Genomic DNA, 18,111 nt, shown 5'->3' with positions numbered 1-18,111 from the left:
CAAGGTAAGGAGCAAAAATAAATGTTTTAACTGGTAACAAGTAAAACAAAAAAACATTGACTCACAACAAGTACAAGTAATTCACATTTTGTTTGCGGCAATAGTTTTGATTGACACTGTAATGTTTGGGGGACGGGAGGGGTATGTTTCCTTGCACTTTATTAGTCTGATTTTTCAAATAATTTGGTTTCTTCAATTTACACATTGACTTGGGAAGGGACATCTTTATTATCTGGCAGAGGTCTGTTAAGAAGCAGATTGCCATCTACAGTACAGAGTTGGAACAACAAGCTGCATTATAATGTTAAGTTAAAGTTACCAATGATTGTCACACACACACTAGGTGTGGTGAAATTTGTCCTCTGCATTTGACCCATCCCCTTGATCACCCCCTGGGAGGTGAGGGGAGCGGTGGGAAGCTGCGGTGCCGCGCCCTGGAATCATTTTTGGTGATTAAATCCCCAATTCCAACCCTTGATGCTGAGTGCCAAGCAGGGAGGTAATGGGTCTCATTTTTATAGTCTTTGGTATGACTCGGCTGGGGTTTGAACTCACAACCTACCGATCTCAGGGCGGACATTCTAACCACTAGGCTACTGTGTGTTCATTAGCGAGGCCGTAAAAGGTAGCGCTAAATCTATTTGTTGCGGACCTCCACAAACAAATTTGAAAGTAGTAGATAAACTGCACTGTCATAATAATAATTGAAGAATATGCTTACAATTGTGCATGCAGTTTGTACCCAGTGGACTCATTTAGAATAAAACTGAGCATTGCCTCAATAAAAGCAGAATCTCTGTTATAGCTCTTGTACTGGAGCTCACAGGTGTGCCTAATAAAGTGTCTGGTATGAAGGTGTACTAATGTACCTGAGGGGAGAGAAACGGAGGCACTTGAGCACGTAAACTAGGCTGGGAGGAGCTGAGAGGTGGCACTGGTAGCTGAGGAGGCTGCTGCATGGCCCGACTTTGTGCTGCCCCACTGCTGCCAAACATTCCACTGGGTATCTAGAAGACCAATCAAAGATTTCACGCCTTTAAAACATTCACTTTTTTTTTTTTTTTTTTTTTATAATCGTAAGGATATTTTTGATTTGGTGCATTTAAAACTTTTAGACAACCAAGGTAACCTTGATTTTTGACAGACAAAATCTTGATAGATTCACCCATGAGTCCAAATGGACAAAAATGAAAGAACGTCCCCGTAGACATTACATATTCATGAAAAGGGGACAATCAGAGGGAAGGAATGGGCAACCCAGAAACATGATGCCTCAGGCCATGTCTGTCATTGACGCAGGGTGGCAAAAATACAATACAGCGTCCAGCAGTGAATATGCTCAGTCATTTAGTAGCAATCTGTTTATATTTGTAAGGTCCAATAAATAAGTTGTTATAAGGCAGCTGCCATCCCGATTCCAAACACAAGATAGCACTTTTACTTGGGCTTCAAGGACAAAGAGTTAATGTGTGCTAGAGCTAGATCTGGCGGTTATACTTGATATAATCTGGTTTCAATAGGCACTTCAGACGATGTCATTGATACAGAAGCGAGCAATGGGGGAATGCTGGGCAGGACTGGCCTTTGGTTTTGTGTGGCCCTCAAGATTTTGTTTGTGGCCCCATTTTGGTCTTTAATTTTACTGGTACTTAAATTTTGTTCAGAATGTCTATAAATAAGAGTAAACCACTTCATTGTTAGACTCCTAAAGGGCCCCACTACACCCTAAACCTAACGTCACCGCTCCACGTACACACGTTTAGACTTTTTTTTTTTAACAAATGGGTTAAGTTTTAAAATCAAAGGAGACATTATTCACTTAAATATGATAAGTCGATCAAGTTTCCCTCTACTTCATAATGTAAGGTAGAGATGATCTGATTCATAATCAGTGGATAATAATAATAATCATCATAACAATACATATTTATTATAATGATTATTATATTATTTGTTCATCTACTGGGGTTAAGTCTCCCATGTCATTGAAAACCAGTGATGCCTCCGTTTTAAACTTGAATCAATGTTTTATTAAACCCACCACAATTATGTGTTTAGCAGCTATGAGATGCAAAAGTGAAACTTAAGGATAACTTTGTCCTATGCTAACAAAAATAGATTTGTCCTATTTACTCCTAGCTTCATCCTGGCTCCAAAATGTTGGCGATCTGTGTGAATGCACAAATGTGAGCTTTGAAGATGTTATAATGTCTGTGTTGAGTGAACAGTGAAGTGTTCCATGCTGGGTAAGAAGTAATAAACCATTTTGCAATGGGTGTCGGTACTGTTACACATTCCTAATTTGATTAGAACAACCGTATTAGTAACTTTGACAGCGAAATTGATTTCATCTGATATTTTATGAGGTAGTCTTTTATAACTAACTGATTTAAATGAAAGAAAAAATAGCTTCATATCCTTACAAAAGCCCAGGCCCTAAACAACCGCATAGGGCCCTGATGTTGGGGACAAAATGCAAAATCCATCCATCCATTTTCTACCGCTTGTCACTTTCGGGGTCGCGGGGGAATGCAAAATGGTAGGCAAAATTAATTGAGCTTGTTAATTACAGTTTATTGAGAATACCTGTCTATTGTTCAAGTTTTGCATCCCCAGCCCCGAGTGGCCCGGTCCCAGACCCTGCCCAGTAAGGCTATTGCTGGCCAAGGGGAGCTTCAGGCTGGGGGAAGGCAGAAACGGTGATGGGGGGGCATCATCGGACAGAACACCATCCTGCAGAAGTAAAATTTGATGGTACGAGGGGGAAAAAAACAGAAATCGCAACAAACATAAATACATTAATATAATACTTTCTAATTTATGGCGAGGTGTTTAATACCTTGTCAAGAAAGGCGTTGCGGTCAGAGTGATCTTTAGTGAGCACAGATGGTCGACACACCAGAGGCTTGTTCAGGCTGTTGCTGTAATCACACATGCCTACACTACGCTTGTCCAGGTCAGTTTTCTTCTCTAGCAGAGCACCTGAGAGGAGGAGAGTTTTTTTTAATGTTATAATAAAACAATATAAAAAAATCCTACTAGGTCAAGCCACTCAAACTAAACTCACTCATGGCCTGGTCAAGATTCATGTTGTTGCTCTTCAAAGCCTCCTCAGCAGGGTCTCTCTGTAACACAAACATTATTAATCAGTCAGTCGAAACGTAAAGGAACCTTAGCTTTTTACATGGACTGCATATCAGTCTGCTAATCTGAACAATAAATCAGGCTCGTACTGGAAAGCCCATGTCAGTGAGCTGCTTGATAAGACGGTTCATGATCCATGTCTCATCCGGCTTGTTACCCATCTTCACCTGAGGGAACAAATCAAATCATTTTAATAATTTCAAGATCAATGTGGTGAATTCACATGAATAATATCTGCGTGTAGGATTAGGGGGACATGCACCTTGCTCGGGCCCTTCTTGGGTCCATTGCCCCAAGAACTGCAAGAAGAACTGCTCTCTTGCATAGTGGGGCCGTTCCACATGTCCCCGTCCTCAGTGTCCCATTGGTTTGTAGTGATGCCCATTTCCTCGCCTCCGCTTCCCCAGCTGTCTTGCATAGGTTTTGGACCTATAAGGAGGAAATCACATTGTGTCAAAATCAGGGAAACAATGAGAGAATATAATTAGGAAAAACTCAAGAGAGAGAAAAAAAACAGTACACGTAGTACATGTAGTTCTGAATGTAACCACTTGATGGCACTATCTTCCCTTGCACACAGCAACGTCCTCTATGCTTCACAAATACCTTCAAATCTATACAAGGTGTTGAACTGATTACAATTTTAAGATTAAGATAATTAAAAGAAAACTATCTTAAGCAACAGGTAAAATATTCTGACTAGTCCCTTAAAAAAAGTATACACTGCACATTGTGTTTAATGGTGATGTACATCATCTACCATAAATGCAAACAAAGGTAGACGTTTACCAGGCTTGCAGGAGGGTCCGTTGGCCCTGCCATAAGGCCCGGAGGGCTCATGTCCACCATCTCCTCCCCATCCTCCAGCTCCCCTTGGAGGCTTACCCCAAGCGGAGGTGCCATTGTCCACAGCTGATGTCGGAGCGGCAGGCTCTCCCCAAGCAGGCTCTGACTTGGGTTGTACGTTGGGAAGCTCTCCCCAGCCTGAAAAAGAGAGGGGGTGCATTATGTGTTGGGTGCATTTAAAACCCGGACTCATACTGCACTGCACCATCAAATGCAATCAAAGTCAAAGAGACTTGCTATTTTGGAAAAGTGTTATGACACAGCGAGTGAATTTGCTTTTTGAGTAGCTCACTTGAAGGATGTTTTTTTTCAGTCTTAATCACCATCAATAGATACAATGCGTCTGATTATTAAGAGAGGGCGATGGTTTCACTCAATCAAATACAGCGGGATAAGAATTGAGTAGTCAAAGCTTTGACAAGTATGCATGCTAGATGTAGTTTTTGTCTTGAAATATATTTCTACACTAAATTTAGCTAACTGGAAATCTTTAATGGCACATATATGATTATAATTATGCTTCAATACCCACTTAATGACTATGAAAAAATTACTTCAAGAAATAACGCTTGGAATACCTAATAATCCTTAACGCTAATGGTTTTAATGGTAATTCCATCACGTCATGTGAGAATGAGTGGAAAAGATCTTGAACGATGCTGCTGTTTCTATCACGATCATAAAAGAAAGCAGAAATACAAAGTCAGATATAGCCATACTGCAGTTAGCTGTCTTACCTGGGTTAGCAACAGGAGGTCTACCGTGGGGGCCTGCACCCTGGTGCGGGGCACAATTGTTGGGTGAGCCATAGTTGTTTCCGTGGTGTTGCAAATGGCTTGGTGCGTTGCCATGGTGAGAATGGTGGTGCATCAGATGACCATGGTGATTGTTGTGATTGTTGTTTCCAGGGCTGACAGAATGATTGTTGTTGGTATTGTTGGGTGGGATCATACCAGCATTCTTAATGGAGGGTGGGCCACTGTTGCTTTGGTTACCATTAGGATTATTGCGATCCCACATGTTGACAGTCTTGTTGGATGCGTTAGGATCACCCCAGGTAGATGTTCCATCATCAATCTCCATCTTTCTGCGGACGGAGGGTGGCGAGGGCTCTTCCCAACCAGTGGACTCCAAGCACTGGTCCTGTTTGTTGACATTGCTCCAGTTGGAGGTGTTCTGTTTCACAGACCCAGGACCTCCCCAAGAACCAATGCTACCTCCTCCTCCACTACCAGTGCTGCTACTGCTGCTGCTTTCATTGGGCTTAGACGAGCCCCAGGTACCCTGCACTGGGCCATTGGCACGTGAGGTCTCTCCCCAAGTGCTGTTGCTCACAGAGGAAGTTAGCTTAACACCTCCTCGGTTTCCTCCTCTAGCATTTTCTTTCCAACCACTATTACCTCCATTTCCCCCTTCACCTTCCCACATGCTGCTGGGGGACCCATTGTTCTTGATTTCTGGTTCACCCCAATCCCTCGAGCTGTTGGAGCCCCCATTACTAGTGCCCCAACCGTGGGAGCTACTACGTGGGCCCTCCCCCCAATTATTGGACTGACTTTTTGTCATGTTACTGTCCCAAGTAGGGGACTTGTCCTGAGAGCCCCAAGTTGTCATGCCCACATTTTTAGGTCCATTGGTTGGCATTGAGTCTCCCCAACCACTGGTGGTGCCATTAGCTGCTTCGTTCAGTGACTGTGGGTGATCACCCCATCCAGATCCAGTCTTGACCTGCTGGGGTGGAAGGCCTCCCCAACCTAAAGATCCATCGCTGTCACGTTTTCCTTCGGATTCATGCCTTTGATTAGCAGCAGTATTGGGGTTCACGGTACTGCTATCTGTGGAAGAAGGACCACTACTAGAGCTGGAACCTTCAAATGTGTCTGAGCTGCTGCTGCTTTTCCCATCATCAGAGTTTGCCTCCTCCATCTCCCATACTGTGTGCTGTCGAATGGGAGTCTGCCCCCAGCCCATGTTACTTAGTACTCTTGGGTCCAAGTCCTGTCGTGGTAACAGAGGGGTACAATCCATGCTTGACGACCTCTCTCTGTTGTGAGATAGGCCATTTCTGCTGTCCCCACTCCCCTCGCTTTCTGGAGCAGTTCCAGGTTGCTTACCCCATGAGCCAAGCTGTTGCTCTTGACCAGAACCCGAACTGCCGGCATCAAGAGAGTCCCAGGCCTTCGATGCATCTCCACCGCCGGAGGATTTTCCCCAGTCTCCCCAGCCACCGCTTCCATTACTCCCCCCACCACTACCTTGGCGGCCCCAGGAAGAGAGGCCTGCAGAGGGAGCTGCCTCCCAGGCGGAGTCCTTTGGGGAGTCAACTGGCTTGGTTTCTGGACTACCCCATACAGAGCTGCCTGTTGTGTCTCCATTAAGTTGAGATGATTCAGTAGGTGACTGGCCTCCCCAGCCAGTTAAGCCATGGATAGGGCTCATAGGCTCCTGAGCTTGTTGCTTGTTGTGGTTTGGTCCATCCGTGTTCCGGTTAGTTTCCATATTGAAAGACAGGGTTGTGTTGGTTGAGGACCGCTGTTGTTCATTTTCATTAGCACCAACCATGCTAACCCAACCTCCGCCACAAGCATTTGCGCCTCCAACACCCCCTTTCCCAAGGTTTCCATTCCCATTGCCTGGTGGGTGAGATGAGGTGGACACCCCATTAGGGCCAATAACACCACCCCCCTCATGACCGAGAACTGGCCAGGCTGATGGGTTGGCATTGGGATTGAGATTTAAATTAAAACCGGGTGAGCCCCAGTGATTAGGCGTTCCTACTCGCCCTCCATTAATTCCATCTTGTTTGGTATCTGAGCCCCAACCTTTGTTACTAGATAACGTGTTGGCTGACCCAGGTCCTGTCATCATGTTATTGTTAGATTTAAGAGTTGGGTAGTTGGCCGGTTGGCCTGTGGCACCTGTGGCCATACTCAGAAAAGTACTACTGGTGGGAGTGACAGCGCTGACGTCTGTGCTGAAACTAGCTGAGCCCAAGGGGCATTCTGGTGCTGCAGGACAGCTAGGGTCACTGCTGTGGCTAATGGAGGGCCAAGCTTTAATGTCACTTCTCTCAATAATCCCTTTGTTGGCACGGGAAACGCTGTCAGCTTGCAAGGATGCTCCCAAAAAGCAATTGCCACTCGGCAGGGATATGTCTAAAGAGAAATGAGACAAAGGACAACAAATACTGTATTACAGCAGAGTTTGAGTAAAGGAATTTGACAACAAATTACACCACAAAGAAGAAAATCGAGGAAATGATGAGGCCGGGAAGGTCCTATGAAGTCCCTCGAACCTACGTTTTAATAACTACCTAGGCACGAAACTTGGCAGGAAACAGCTTTCCTCTTTTTATTAGAATTTTCCTCTTCTTTCCATACGCTTGTAGTCTCCGTACATGTCTTTGTCTTTTGTGTCTGAAATGCTATTCCTTATCCCTTATTTTTTCTCCCACCTAACACGCAGCACAGTAGGGACACATCCGTCTCCATTGGCTTTGTTAACCCCAGAAAGCTCAAGTGGAACGCTGCTCATTTATCGAAATGAAACCAAGATGGCTTCTCATCCATCATACCCAACGCTCCTCCTCCACAAACACAATATGAAATTAAAAAAGGCAAATATGTGCCTATGTTTCACCCTCTGATTGCAGTACAGGTATATTATACGGTTTATCCAATTGCTATAAGTTTATTATACCTATATATTTTGTTTAAAACATCAGTAGCACACAGCCAAAAACTCCACCCCCACCCCAACAATTCTTTAATTTATACTGCACAAAAGAAATCTCATTAGGCCCAAAGGCATCAGAGGGGGGACTAGTAATAGATCGAATCGGTGCTATAACAAGGAAATGAATCAATTGGAGGCAGCAAATCAATGAGCTTGTTAATTCAAGAAGCAGAGAGAAGAAAAAGCTATTGATCCGGCATGCAAACACCTAGAATACAAGCCAGCCAGTCTCATGGGGACGGTCTTCAAAACAATAGGAAATCCTATCATTAATCTAACCAGCACACTGGCCAAGCAAGCACATGATGGGGGAATTGCACAATAAATGAAGAAATACTAAGTGTGTATTATCAAATAGGAAAATATTGTTTAGCTTTTAAAGTTACATGGTATATATTAAACAGGTGACAATGAAAAGTAAACTATTATTACTATCCTATAACAATACTATGAGTATCATTTTCTCAGCATGCTAAAGTTAAACATCATGATACAAAATCAGGGGTATAAACAAGCAAGTCAGTTGAAGTAAAATGTATGTGCTTGGGCTGAGTAGGTACACACAAGTGCTTCAAGTTGCTTTTGCAATCTATCTTCTTTTCAGGCAGCTTAATCGCATAAGGTCATGCACATTCCAAAAATGCTAATGCTAGCACACTTGCTACAAAGGAGAAATAAACATTCCAGCAACAAGCAATCTGTCAGTACAGATGTAAAAGTGTGAATGAGTAAATTGAGTTTGAAAGTTAAAGACAAAAGTAAAGCCAACATGTGCAGTTGTTCAGTAAACGCAAGAGTTTCCAGAAAACATTGACATTGAATAAAAGGAGGGTTGAGATGGATGGAAGGGTGTTTTTGCAAGAACATCTATGGGTAAAGGTTGGCACTTGCAAAAAACTAAAGGAAATGAGACACACAAAAATCATTTTTCGCCAGTTTGCATTGAGGAAATTATAGGTTAGATCAGTCAAGAGGTTGCGTGTCGGAGTAAAGTGAATGTTTAGTAGTCTTCAGTAACATAATAGGTCCGATCCATAACTCTTTGAAGATACCTTAGAGCCCACTAGGGGCAAAAGAGGCATACATTTGTTTTTTTCTGGAAACCGGGAGGATGAGCACACGGGGGTTTAAAACTCATGTCTGTTTACCTCTACAGGGCAAAGAAAAAAAACAGAGCGATGGTGACTTCTCTGGTTTCACTGAAGGAGGCTGGATTAATGAAGCCACCAGGGGATTCACTTGTGTGCCTCTGAGAGTGTGCGTATTACAGCAAAAGGGGCAACATAAACCACCCAGGCTTACTCTGGGCCCAGCACTTCTGTGATTATTTGATGACTTGAAATATACAAGTAAAATATTTATACGGTGCTTACATTATTTAATAGAAGTGTAGCTTTCATAAACTGGTGCCTCTAGCACTGTGCAATTTATAAATACAAACTATTCAGCTGTACTGAACATTTCACAAACAAAATATATGAACAAAAAATATATGTTGTCCTGCCTAAACAATAGTCCAAGTGTCCTAAAACACGACTTATGGCTGGCTATGTGCACTGTCTGGGCCACAACAAAACAGCTGTCGGGCTCAAGTTCCCACAGTCTTAAAAGGCCCCCGCTTTAGCACCTGCTACAGGGCAGCCAATCTGGTCTGGACAACTTAATGGTCCCCAGTCAGCTGGAAAGACTGACATGTCTCTCCATGTGGAAGCAACAAAGGGTGGGAGCAGGGTCTGGTATAAGAGTTGCATGAGGGAAGTTGGGATACCCTTCACCCTATATGGGGGCTTCCCTTTCAGACCTTTAAGTCACATGTTTTTTGCCGACACATTCTGAACAAACCAACTATGACCTGGTGATTGTCACTGTGTTCATTGGGGAAAATACAAAATCACCACAATAGCTTTAGTATAAACTAGCGTGTGGCAGTGTCAGCTAGTCTGCGAGGCAGACACAGATCTGAGGCGACACAACTAGGTCACTCTAGTTTTCCTACAGCTGCACACCCACAACATCTACGTGCATGCGTTTGTGTGGACACAATTCTTGGGCTGTTTAAGTAAAGCGGATATATAAAATCCTTGAGCCATAGTAACCCCAGCAGAGGTCAGTAAACTTGGTGTGGTGTCCTAACAAAGTAATTTATTATATATTATTCATTATGCAGAAAGCCAAAGGTTTATTCATCTACAGACACACAGATTTTCAGGTTCGGTCTTCTAAAGGATTTAGCGGTATTTCTATGTCTGTATTCAAATTCCCTGCCCACAGATGAGCAAAGTTTGTTCTTGAAGTTGAACTAGGGATGTGCCGATTGATAGGTCCGATCAGTAGTGGCCCATATTCTTAAAAAAGTATGTGATTGCCATTTCCGATTAATGCCTTTCAAATGTCTATCACAAACGCCAAACCTAACATTGTATTCATTTTTAATCCTGTTCCGACAAACTAGCAGCTAATTGCGTGTCTTCATACACATTATGTAGCCGCTGCCCTAAATAAATAATTAATCACCTCTATTACGACAAATAAACTGCATTTTCCAATATCTTAGATATCATTATCAAGTATTAGGACAAGGCTAAACATGTTACACACAGACAGCAAATTGTAGAAGGCATTCTAAGCTAGCTCGAAACAACAGAATAAATAAGTGCATAGTAAAGTTTAAGAAGTGTAGATGGAACTGTGTTACAGCAGAGACTAAGCAGTTCATAACAGGAAATAGACAGTGAGACAGAAAAATATAACAACTGTTGTCCCTGGAGGACTGAGGGCAACATTATTGTAAACGATAGTAGTTTCTGATTTTATTTAAATTATTGTGTACTATTTACTTAATTTTGATAAAACAGTTGTCTGTAATAAAAGAGAATAGGAAACAAGTTACAATATTGTCAAACTGTCAATAACACTCTATAAATAAATGTGCGGATTGTCTTAATACTTAATAGTCAAGCAGAGATGAGTTAAATATCAGGGTTGTTTGCTGCATAGCTGATGACTATAGTTTGTAGATTAGCTGTCTAGTTGTAAAGCACAGCTGCAACGGATCTGCTCACTGCATACCAGGTGTTGTATTTGTAATGTAAGTTAGCAATTAGTATAGTTAGAGGTTGCCCAAAGAAGAAAACAGATGCTTGCATGATTCCCTGTATTTGTACACCTATCTAGGTCGCCAGTATGTTTGACTACATGGACGGTTCTTACAGCTATCCATTAACAACATACTTGTATAATTCTAAGGTTGCTTTAAGCATTGACCTTGTAAAAATAGAAACATTACATCTTAGCGTTTTTTGAAATGTTTCACATACAAATTATATATTTGTCAAAATATCGCTGTTCACACTAATCTGAAAAAAGCATTGACACACTGTAACATGAATGCTAAGCACTGGCACACACCCATCACTTTTACCATGTTTAAATGAATCAGAATTCTAGCGCAGGGCTTAAAAAGATGCACAAACCTGGCTGCTGTTTGCCTGCAGTGACCTCTGTAGAGTTTGGGGTAGTGATGCTGGTGCTTGTTGAAGGTGAAGAATAAGGTAATGAAGGTGACAAAGACGAGGAGGAGGACTGTGTGAGAGCACTGAAGGCCCCTGCTGGTAATGGCTGGCCTCTCTTCAGTAGCTGCTTGTTCTCCTGTTGGCGGAAGCGTGGGGGCACCTCTCTTGGCGGGTAGCGAGCACCGTGAGATGACAACTGGCACTGCAGCTGAGGGGAAGTCGTACTCTGTGGCTGGCTACTGGAGGAGTTGCGCTGGTCATTGCCAGAATAAAATGAAGAGGAGAGTGGTAGCTTAGGACTGGCAGGGGGGTGGTGGTGGTTGGATGTGCCGGGACTGGGGTAAGAGGGAGCAGGCTCTGGCACTGGATGGAAACACCCACACACACACAGACAGACGACACATGCAGTAAGCAAGGTATTAATTTCATGGTTAGGGTTATACAGATACTGCTTTTGTCTGATGGTGCCAGAACCGTAGTACAAATTACTTATTTTTGTACAAAACTTCTTGGTGGAAAGGGGTATTTTCTGAATCTAAAGTTGATGTGTTGTGCCCTTTCTTTCTAGCCTGGTCTGATTGTAACCCTCTTTCCGAAGTATCTCTCTTCGATGTAACTAATTTGAAAAGTGCCATTACTGGAACCACTGAATACAAAGGCTGGTGAGAAAAACATTCATCAAGCCAAAATATCCTCTCCAATGTGCAGAAATATGCAACTCTTAGGATGCTAATTACTATCTGCCTACTTCATTGAAAAATCTGCTCATTCTTTTGCAGCTAACTTGTGACAGGCGATAGGTTGTGAACAATGCTTTGTTAATCTTGATAAATAGTTAATAATGTTGTTTTCTCTTGTCCCAGGGCACATGAAACATTTGATGCAGAGACGGTTTTCATTGAAGGGAGGACAGACAAAAAGACTCTGCATGTTTATACAAGAAGGTGCCTTGTAAAAACAAGAGAGGGGAAAATGTACATTAACCAATCAAGTACATCTATGAGCGGTTGTGCACTGCACACAAGCTGCCAAGACCTTGTCCAAAACCTTCATAGCAAACACAAAACTAATCCAAAGGCCGGAAACAAAATATAAGTACATCCTGTGGAGATGCACTCCGTACATTGAGAGGGAAGACATGGCATTGCCCCCTTTTTCTGTTGGTGCCTTTCAAACGCCTTCACATCTTTGTAGAACACATAAATATTCAGTGCGCACACATATGTTTGCACACCCCCTCCCTCTCTGATTTCAAACACACTTGCAGAAACATTGAAAGAGGGGAGGGATGTTGAGAGAGCGAGCCTCCCCGCTTCCTCCCTCCAGCAGTATCTGGCTGGCTGTTGGCCTGGAACTGCAGCCGCTGACGCACATCTCTGATTAAATCCTGCTCAGCCCGCCTGATGCTGCCCCAAGCCAATCAGACGACAGGATAGCAAAAACATGCTTCCCTGCCCCCCTGCTATCCTCTTCATCCACTACTTCTTCTCTTGCATTTGCAACCACCCCCTCTCCTCCGTCTTTCCATCACAGCAACTCTAAAACCCACCTGCTCTCCCTCTCGGTTTCTCCATTATTTCTCTCTCAGCCTGATGTTCTCTGTGTTACTCTCTCTCTGAGCCTTCATCCATCTTGATCCCGCCCACCGTTGCATGGTGCAGTAGACTGCAGTGACAAATCAAGAAACCATGCAACCTTTTGGAAGGACGGAAGAAATGCAAACCTTGTTATCTGGTTGGACTCACTTTAGCACCGATTTTCAACCCCAAACGGAATGTAAGCTAACACATAGCAGTTACATGTGTATTACAATGAGTACAGCAAATTAAACTAATAGTTACTTGAGGCATCTATTTGAAAAAAACATTTTACTTACATTAGCAGTAATAGGGTTTCACTACTAGTCTCTAGAATATGATAGACGCACCTGCCTGAACAGAAGCTGACAATTGTGATAACAGTAATATGAGACAGGATGTAGCTGACACTTTTATAAAAGCATTACACTAATTAAAGCTGCTGTATTTCACCAAGCGACAACTTGCACTTTATTCTGCCTGTACACAGTGGGAGGCTGAGAAAACGCATACAAGAATAATCCTCCACTAAAAAAACGACTGAACAATAAGAAGTAAAACTAGAGTAAATATTGGACTTGTTTGATCTTTAAGAGCGATAGGATTCAAAAAGGGATGCTATATTATTGTCGAAGGGGTGAATGAGATCATATATTTTATGTGTGTGTGTGTTTATGGGGCATATAGCTGACATAGACCAGGATGACGGCTGGTTATATTGCTTGAGGCTTGTTCCAACGCGAGCGCCCTTCTGGGCAGCAATCTAACCATGGCTTTAAGATGTCTACATCTACACAAGGTTGCACTTGCTACACAGCTGTAAGATCATGGTTGTGTGTATTTTGTTTGCATGTATTTTAGGGCTGCAACGATTCAATAATTAAATTGATTATTTTGATTAGAAAAAAACATTAATTTCCATTTTGTTGCTTCAATGATTTGTTAAATGCTAACATTGTTTACGCAAGACTGCTCCTACAGAGCACGCATAAGAGTGGTGCACCTATTGGTGATGTAGTTCACACTGCCATTGTGTGTGAGGGGGAGGAGCGGGAACAGCAAGAGACATGCTCAAAGAAAGTGGAAAAAGAGCAAAGAGCCCAGAGAAAAGGAGAGAGAAGTTTTATGATTAATCAAAAAAACTGAAAAAGACAGTGGTGAAATGTTTGCAACGTCAAACAGAGGTGGCATTTCACAATAGCACTACATCTACAATGCAGCATTACCAGAAAGCATCCTGTATATTTAAGAACAGCAAACAAGCAGAAAACAGGTGAAAATATTTTGGGCAGGAAACATCTAATATCAGGTAACCATCTAAGATGTTTGACTTAAAAATTAAATGTTTTATTGAAACACATGGGGGATGTGGTGACATGATGACATTTACAGTTTTTATGTGAATGCTAGTGAGTTTGTCCAATAATCAAAATAACATTCCTCCAATGATTACCTTTTCAAATGTGTACTGTATATTGTCAATCAATATATCATCCTTAATAAGAGAGTCTTTTTGTACAGTTTGGTTCGTTATTTATCATACCTAGTTTGAGGCTACTCATTTTTTTTTAATTATATACATTTTTTAATGCAAGTATAAAGTGATGCTTCCGTGGTAAAAGTGAAATTTCAATGTTACGTGCATTCATAAGAAGCAAGAATAAAGGTCAGAAACATCCTTGTTTAACTATTTTCCCTACAAGATGCATTGACGTGAGAATTTATCATCTATATTATTAAAATGTGATAAAAAAAAACCTCAATTGAACTTGTCAAGTGTCTGGCAAGCAGTATCTTTGAGAATGTAAGCTCCCTCGTGGAAATTAGGCATCCAGAATAAGTAAAGTGAGTAAATAGTACCTGCGAGAGAAATAGCTCTCCTTTGCTTTGATCAATCAGAAATACATTCACCAGGGCGTGCTTTTTAATTTTGAAGAAGACAGCTCCTTTCTTAATTCATGAGAGGTGGGCACATTCTTTAAAAAGGCTTCACATAAAAACACCATAAAGAAAAAAAATAGTCTAGTAGGGATATCCCTCAGATAAGAGCATGTCTATGAAAGATTAAATGAGGAATGTGAAGAGTATGCTCATTACATTTACTGCCATTGAAAGGGAATGAGGTCTGCACACAGTAAATTAAAGAGGTTACACGCGTATTGCATCTGAATGAATAAAATATGCTAGTTCAGACTCTCAGTGGATGTAGTTGACGAGATGGCGAAGATTACAGGTGTGTTTTGCAACATTCCCTTTGTTGACTTGAATCAATGTCTTATTTATTTTGCGTCAGCAATATTCATGTTCTGTGGGCGGCACACGGGCCAAATCATAAATTAAGCTTTAATAAATAATGAAGCAACCCAGCTTTTGGTGTGCTACTGAGCAACTAATATCAGCCTTCAATAATGCAAATGTCTCACAAAAGATGGCATTATATGAAGGAATTTAAGACCTTTGTAGTTTAACTGGGCGCTTCAGAGATAAACACATTTGGTTCACAGAACAAAATAGGATTATAGTATGATACAAACATGTTCAACGATGTCAAGTAGCAAACACAGCTCAAATCATTGAAGGGTGGAGGAAATGTGCATATTTGGGCCAGGATTGTCAAATAGTGACAGACTTAAAGCATCTAATGAAGCTAGGGTATACAGAAAGCCTTTCTCCACACTAGATGGTCAAGTGGATGGCTAGACAGCTTCAGGAAAAGGGCAAGTTAACATGGAGGACAAAAAGACGAGCATATATGGTACAGTGTGGCACAGAGCCACATAAGTCTACCGTGCCAGGCAGTGCAGGTTCCCATAGCTCTTCTGTCTATTGTCTGCAGAACCACTTCATTATGCAGCCATGTTTGTCGTGGGGGGGATGGACAGCGCGCACGGGCCTATATGCCCTGCACAATGGTGCCATCCCCCCAAGCCAAGAAGAGATGATAATGTAAGGAGGAATTTACATCTATATACAAGATGTTATAAATGCATCTCCTCCATTGACAGTACTACAGTTAGTAACAAAGTAATGCATGGTTTCAGTCTGACAGATTTAAAATCTGCTCTCGACTTTAAGCCATTTCTGTACTATTTCATTGTATATGTTGTGAGTTTATAGACTACATGGTGGTGGGAGTCTCTCTGAGGTCCCATCTGCTTGTATTAATAGGGGAAAAACTCCCCAGCACTCTCACACCACATTAAGGCAAAAACATTCTCACCCCTCACCCTTTCTATGTAAAAGGCAGTTACCATAGAGACTGACTGTTGCCTCCCCGCACCTCTATTTGCCTCTTGTGGCCTCATGTGACCTTCTCTCATGCCTCCTCCATCTTCTCCATCTAATTAGTGTCCCCTACCCCCTATTTCCCATCTCCATCCCAATGCCATGCTCCCCTTTCTCTCTCATGGGTCATGGTTGTTTTTCACTGCTAGAGTATGTGTTGTAAAGAGGAGCTACAATTAAAAGCGCTAATTTGGTTTGTGTACACAAGATGCATCAAATTTAATTGTGTAAATGTAATTGACAGAGTAGCAATATTAAGCAGAGGGAGCATGTTTATTAGCAATAAAATATGTTTCTAAAAAAATGAGAGGAGTGAATAATGATGGAAGGTTATACATAAACATGGGTACAGGACAAGAAAATTGTGTGGTACTGTACTGTTCTATAAAAAGTAATATGTTTTCTAGGGAGGTTGATTTGTTTTACAACATATACAGCAACTGCTCTAAAATATTATGACCACTTGTGCAGTATAATAGGATCTAGTACATACATTTGTTTAGTTTTACACAATTATAAAAGCTGACTTTTGAGAGGTATACAGTCCAGTGAGAAGCTAAAAAGTTAAAGTACCAATGATTGTCACACACACTAGGTGTGGTGAAATGTGTCCTCTGCATTTGACCCATCCCCTTGTTCACCCCCTGGGAGGTGAGGGGAGCAGTGGGCAGCAGCAGTGGCCGCGCCCGGGAATCATTTTTGGTGATTTAAACCCCAATTCCAACCCTTGATGCTGAGTGCCAAGCAGGGAGGTAATGGGTCCCATTTTTTTAGTCTTTGGTATGACTCGGCCGGGGTTTGAACTCACAACCTACCGATCTCAGGGCGGACACTAACCACTAGGCCACTGAGTAGGTGACGTAGTGTTTTGTTCTTATCCTTAAAAAAGCCTCTGTTTTGGATGGAAAAAAAATACATCTAGAGGCATGTGCTTTTTATGGGGGTATAGTTGGTAGTGGTGTCAAACTACCAAACACCTTGGTTTTAATGTATGAGTAAATGCCATAACTACCAGAATTGAGTAAAAATATTTGTTTCAACGGGGACTAGCTGTCAAGAGTGAAAAGCCTCCTCAATGCAAACAGAATCACAGCCTTTGAACTGTATAAACATGTATGCAAACATATTGGCCTCACAGCACAGCAGAACTGTCACTCAGAGCAGCTAAGCCACATGTTATTAATAATCTGCCAGACATTTGACACGAAGCATCTCGCTATGTGGAGGAGGAGAGCGAAGATGAAGGGGTGGGGGGAGGGTCCAAAGGCATCAAATGGCCTCTCTTACCAGCAGCTTGTGAGTGATTCTGCCGTATGAATTGACAAAGAGCAAAGCATTGTTTAGGGTCTGTGTGGCCCTGTTGTTTCCTGTCGCTCTGACCCCAGGCTTTCCCCTTCATCTCTCGCTCTCCTCCAACATTTGACACGCATGCGGGATGAGTACACAAGAAGGGTGGGGGTGAGGTAGCGGAAAAACAATTATGCATGGCAGTCATAAATCCACGGGACGTAATTCGTGGGCAATACACTATTAATTCTTTTGGGTGTTTATGAATGTGGCTAAGTGAAGAGAAGAGCTGTGTCGATGCTTAAATAAATTAGCCTCTAATTGGATTGTGATTCATGAAATTCCCTTGTTGTGTTGACGCAATTAATAGCATATGAAATTGCAAATTAATCCAATACGGAAACATGCACGACACTTGTGTTTATGTGTGTTTCACTTTGATAACCATTGATGCTGTTATCACTTTGTTAATGATGTTGCTGCCTGGATGGGATGAAACAATAAGAGGACATGGAGAGCGTGTGGATGACAGGACAGGACGGGGTATCCATACCCTTTGTTTTAAACACAGTACAGTGGAACCTCCAATTTGGAGCAGTACAATTTGGAATTTCATCTCAACTTTTGGAAACAATAAGCTGCAAGTTGCACAATGGTACAGCATGGCATTACAAGACCCCTTAACAAAAGTCCCTACACTTCATCATTCTGAAACTTTAACTCAG

General features: G+C 42.1%; 1 protein-coding gene across 4 annotated transcripts in view; it reads right to left on the bottom strand.

Annotated features, from left to right (window-relative positions):
- The window catches only part of tnrc6c2 (trinucleotide repeat containing adaptor 6C2), a 54,372-nt gene that overhangs the window by 18,260 nt on the left and 18,001 nt on the right, over nucleotides 1–18,111 (bottom strand). For 3 of the 4 annotated variants that reach the window (XM_061983718.1, XM_061983720.1, XM_061983719.1), the window contains exons 4-12: nucleotides 11,199–11,600; nucleotides 4,728–7,145; nucleotides 3,934–4,128; nucleotides 3,407–3,573; nucleotides 3,234–3,311; nucleotides 3,068–3,125; nucleotides 2,840–2,982; nucleotides 2,587–2,733; nucleotides 870–1,007 (exon numbers count right to left, since the gene is read on the bottom strand). In XM_061983718.1, the coding sequence (XP_061839702.1) occupies nucleotides 870–1,007; nucleotides 2,587–2,733; nucleotides 2,840–2,982; nucleotides 3,068–3,125; nucleotides 3,234–3,311; nucleotides 3,407–3,573; nucleotides 3,934–4,128; nucleotides 4,728–7,145; nucleotides 11,199–11,600 (3,746 nt within the window). The remainder of the gene's footprint in view (nucleotides 1–869; nucleotides 1,008–2,586; nucleotides 2,734–2,839; nucleotides 2,983–3,067; nucleotides 3,126–3,233; nucleotides 3,312–3,406; nucleotides 3,574–3,933; nucleotides 4,129–4,727; nucleotides 7,146–11,198; nucleotides 11,601–18,111) is intronic. The other variant, XM_061983721.1, reaches the window with a different exon arrangement.

The sequence above is a fragment of the Nerophis lumbriciformis genome, linkage group LG25, assembly GCF_033978685.3.
Source record: "Nerophis lumbriciformis linkage group LG25, RoL_Nlum_v2.1, whole genome shotgun sequence".
NCBI classification, from domain to species: Eukaryota; Metazoa; Chordata; class Actinopteri; order Syngnathiformes; family Syngnathidae; genus Nerophis; species Nerophis lumbriciformis.
Note: the sequence above shows the minus strand (reverse complement) of the source record. Positions and strands in the feature narration are given on the sequence as shown.